This window comes from Penaeus chinensis, chromosome 6, assembly GCF_019202785.1.
Source record: "Penaeus chinensis breed Huanghai No. 1 chromosome 6, ASM1920278v2, whole genome shotgun sequence".
NCBI classification, from domain to species: domain Eukaryota; kingdom Metazoa; phylum Arthropoda; class Malacostraca; order Decapoda; family Penaeidae; genus Penaeus; species Penaeus chinensis.
Genome location: NC_061824.1, coordinates 17,370,522 through 17,375,521, shown reverse-complemented (window position 1 = coordinate 17,375,521; position 5,000 = coordinate 17,370,522). Strand labels below are relative to the sequence as shown.

At 39.4% G+C, this 5,000-nt stretch overlaps 1 protein-coding gene across 6 annotated transcripts in view; it reads left to right on the top strand.

Annotated features, from left to right (window-relative positions):
* Window positions 1-3,449, top strand: part of LOC125026288 — a 21,083-nt gene extending 17,634 nt beyond the window's left edge. For all 6 annotated transcript variants that reach the window (XM_047614600.1, XM_047614601.1, XM_047614602.1 and 3 more), the window contains one exon: window positions 1,188-3,449. In XM_047614600.1, the coding sequence (XP_047470556.1) occupies window positions 1,188-2,192 (1,005 nt within the window). In that variant the 3' untranslated portion in view covers window positions 2,193-3,449. The remainder of the gene's footprint in view (window positions 1-1,187) is intronic.
* Window positions 3,450-5,000: the final 1,551 nt, after the last annotated feature.

The window sequence follows — 5,000 nt, the reverse complement described above, 5'->3', positions numbered from 1 at the left end:
AATTTATACAGGCATTTCATTTGGCACAACAACAACAACAAATAAAAAAGAAAGAAGAAATATATGTGTGTGTGTGTGTGTGTGTGTGTGTGTGTGTGTGTGTGTGTGTGTGTGTGTGTGTGTGTGTGTGTGTGTGTGTGTGTGTGTGTGAAATATAAATTTTACCAATTAGTGAAAAAATATAGGACCCTCTTTAACCCAATGCCGACAGGCATGACATGTATGTACATGCTATGCCCGCTGTGAGTACTTGTTTGATTGTTTTAACACATAGATGGCTACACTTGTACTAAGTCACCAATGAGCCAGTTATGAGTACTGCCTGTCTCGCCCATTTCCCCTTTTATTTGATTTACAAAAATATTTTACGTCATCTTATTTTGCTGTTATTAATGTTTATGAAATTATAGTAATTATGCTATTTATGATAAAAATAACACCATCAGTATTCATAGCACTAGTAAAAAATATGTTTTTCCCACAAATTCAAATCACATAAGGTCACAGGTCTACTAATTACCTCCTTTGTGGCTAAGCACTAGCAGAGCCATCTATGTGCAGAGACATTTCACAAAAATATAGAAAATGAACACAGCATTTTCCCCATTTTTTATTAATTTTCCCTGGCAGTATTGGATTAAATGGTAACCTTTTTTCCTCTTCATTTTTTTTTTTTCTTGTTTTTGCAAAATTTGACTAACACAAGTAAAAAGCCTTGAAAATCCTTTGAATTAATTGCAGAGAGAATGTCTTTGAAAGTTCCAAACTTGGTCAGAAGGACTTTGCTAATCTCAGCACCTCATATAATACCAATTGGCTAAGGATAAAAAAAAGTTCTTGCACAAAATTTTATTGTAATATGTGACAACTTACTTGCTTATCTGGCTTAAGAGTTAGCATTTTCACATACAACAGTATCTGTGGTAGCAGCTACCAGTTATACTCTTGGGAGTAACCTTCTTTTGCATAAATTATTAATCTTACATAAATATAATGAACATGGTAATGAAATTAAAAAGTATCAAAGTATTGGCCATATTTGCACTTTACTGATACTGAATTATAAATTATGGCTGGTACTGAAATTGATATTTACTGATGCTCAAAAATAAGACCAATACTAATATATATTCAGCATATCTCTAATGTTTCCATTAATTAACCAAAATACTGGTTCATGTTAACAGATTGATCAGTCAAGAGAAAAAAAGGAAGGTGAGGTGGAGGGAGAATCTCCAAGCAAACTGAAAAGGCGATGGTTTGTCCGCATACAAAGATCTAGCAACTGTCATGCACGTATCCACTTGAAAGTGCATTACAATCCAGTCACTCAGGACTACGATGCTGAGACACAGATGGTGTACTACCCTCAGCACACTCACAATGAAGTAGACCATCCACAGGATATCATGAACAGAATTATGGAGAGACACTCTAGAGATAAATCCAATTACCTCTCCAGAAATGGCAACAGAAAGCGTCTCAAGCAGATAGTGCAGACTTCTACATCCAGTGAAACACTAGGCAAAGTCAGAACCTCAGCAGTGGGTGAGGGTGATGAGAGGCATCAGAGAGAAGAGGAGGCAGGACAGCCAGTGATGATAGCAGGATCATTGAAATTGGAGGAAGGAGGGACACTTACTGTTGATCAGTACATGAAGGAGTTTTGCCAGACGCAGTTAGAAGGGGAAGTAGAGGGATCAACAGGGATGGCAGTCTCTGCAGCAAGCAGTGCCTCAGGAACATCATCCACATCTATGCAAGCTGGAAGACAACCTGGCACTACTACTTCTGTCCTCATGGAAGGCCATGACACGAGTCTAGGAACTCCATCAATGTTTGTAGATGGCACGAATGAGGGAGGGTCGGCAGTGCTTGTGGAGAGTGGTGAGCCAGGAACTTATGTAGTGCAGGATGGAATGATGATGAATGTTTCTCAGGGGGAGTCACCTCAAAAGGAAGATGGCACAGAGGAATATGTCCTGCCAGCTGATGAAGCAGAATGGACCAAGCTGTTTGAGGTTTTAAGACTCAGACTCATGACAGCTGAGCTCAGCAGTCAGGAGAAAGTTGAGGGGGAGGGTCTCCTGACTTATCAAAATGTAATATCATATTTACCATTGTCAGAACAGGTCACAATATTCCAACAACTTTGCTTACTAACTAACACTGCTATTGAAACTGCAGACTAGATTAAACTTCCATTTTGTTAACTTGGTTGCCAGTATGTATTTATAAATAAAACATAACCTTAATTTATCAGATACATTTGTTAGGCTCAAAATTATGTCATTTTTGACAAGAATTCACTCTATCACAGAAAAAATAATGCATATGACCAATCAAGTCAGGTGATCAATGATTTGAGTAATCTAATGTGTAATACATTAAAACCTCTGTATCACTTATAATAGGCAGCACAAACTTGAATATATTACATGCACAATATCTTAAATCATTTAGTTTTTCATGTTTTAATTGTTTTATTTAATGTTATTGTTTTCTCTGTTCATTCAATAAGTCTTGAAGTATTGATTAAGAGCTGTCAGATTACAAGCTGGCTACAAAATTTGTAAATAAACTATATAGTATTTTTGTATCCAATTGCCTGAAGATTGTAAATCAAAAGGTTGAAGAGAATGAGTAAAGTATGAGGTGAATTTTGCATTTGTTATATACTCTCAGCTATAGACATTGTCTACCAGCCTTGACACATGTATAGTGATGTCCACAGAGAAGGGTTGCATAATAGACGGAAAGCCATATTTGAGTCTGCCTGCTGCTACTTTGCTCCCCCGGTTAAATTATTGTATAGTTATTGTTTTAATCAATATATTCACCATTGCCATGTCAACTTTATTGCAGAATATGTTTAAGAAAAGGAAGCATTTAAAAAGTGTCTTATTTGTTTACTTGACTATTACCCAAATTGTGGATGAAGAGTTTTAACTACATTTCTTTCAGCCATAGTGGTTTAGTCTTTCTTGATGGTTGGTATCAACTTTTTTTTTTGTTTTCTTATTTTATTTGTTATTGTTTTTTTTTTTTTTTTTTTTTTTTTGAGAAAATGACATGCCATTTATATAAAAGTTTTTTATATATATAATTCTTTTTACTGATTATAGCATACCCATTATAATTAAATTTATATTTCTCAAAGTCAATTTCTCAAATATCTGGCAACAGAAGTTCAACCAGGTGCATTTGTTCTCTTATTCATACATAGATTGCAAGTAACAGAAAGAACATTTAGTTTCTCCCTGTTTCCTAAGTGCTATTTGTCACCCTTTGAGGGGAAGAGATGGAGTCCCAGTGAATCAGAGTACCTGATATCCGTGCTCTTGTATTCCACTTACTAAGCTGCTTGCTTGGTGAATTTTGTGTATAGTTGTAAAGACACAAATCTATTTGCCTGTCAAGTACCTGCAAAGAATTATTGAATCCTGAAAGTGCATTTTGATTTATCCTTTTACATGATGATAGATTTTTTTTATTTCGTTCAGGCTCTTGCAGCTAGTTTACATATACTGCACTGCTGAACATCCCCCCCAATCCTTTGCCCGTTGTTGTCGTGGGGGGGCTTAGGAGACGGAGACTGAGACCCAATGATGGGGAACTCCTCAACCTTGGGACTCAGCCATCGACTCAACTAATTTTGCATGGTCTTTTTTTTCCCACTTATACTTTTCGTTTCAGTTTCTTCACCAATCCCTTCTACTATCCACCTCCTAAGGTGTGAGAGCCGTGCTGAAAGGATGAAAGGCTGACTTTGTGTCAGTCCTGAACGGCCTAAGGGAACCATGGGCACGGTATTCCCCTGCCATACCTGGCCCTTACCCCTCAAGGGGACCCTGAGGGGTGGACTGTTTTTTCCCCAATATAATCCAGGCTTTCATGGCCAATAATGAAGATGTAACCCCACTATTAGGGGCAATGAGGCTTGCCCCTTTATCAAATAGCCCCAATCCCGGCTCCCCTTTGACCACGGCTCCGAACACTGCAACAACTCCCCCATCATCAATGCATACTAGTAGAGTATCAACCATAATCAACAACCAACCCCCAGGAGACATTTCTACTCTCCCAACATGCTCAACTTTAACACCTTTACTCCCACATCCTTCTTCATCAACCATCCCATCTCCCCTTATTACTACCTTATAACCTTATTGCCCACCTTCCCGTAACAATACCCCCCTCAACACTACTCCCTCCTCCACACGTCCCCGCACTTCTACTACCCCCACCTCTACAAGAATCCTAAATGTTCTATTTAGCCCAGCCAAATGGGACCGATTTTTCGTGATCCCTCCCACAGCTCCCTACTCTCAAAACCCCCTCCTCTTCCAACAATGCCTCCAAAAACAAGTAGGCAAAGTCTCTTTCCGTAGCCGACGCGACCACTCCCGTCTCGTCACAGTAACAACTGAAAACGAAGCTATAGCATTAACTAAACTAAGAATCGTCAGATTGTGGAGAGGACTTACTCGCTTGTCTCACAGACTATGATGCAACATATGTACAATGTTACTCCATTCCTCCCAGAGGAAATCGTAAGAAATCCATCAACATTGCCAAAATTACTTTCCGTAGACATGACCTTCCCTTAAATGTTTACATAGGTGGGGAATCCCTACCTGTCCGACCATACAAACCTCCTCGTCAGTGCCAAAATTGTTGGCATTTTGGACATCCTGCCAAACATTGCCGTTCCACAGCCAGATGCCCGGTATGTGCCCAACCTGGTCATACTCGATCAAATTGCTCTGCACAATCACGCACATGTGCAAACTGTGGCGGCCCCCATAATGTATTTTATAGAGGCTGCCCCACCTACAAATTTGAGTCTGAGGTAGCAACTCTCAGATTCAGACTTGGACTCACTCTACGTGAAGCCAGACAGGAAGCACGTAGACGAGGCTTTTCTCTTACCACCTACTCCAGTAATGTCGCTCACTCTGCCAATCCCCCTACCTCCCAAGCTCCTACACCCTCTCCTA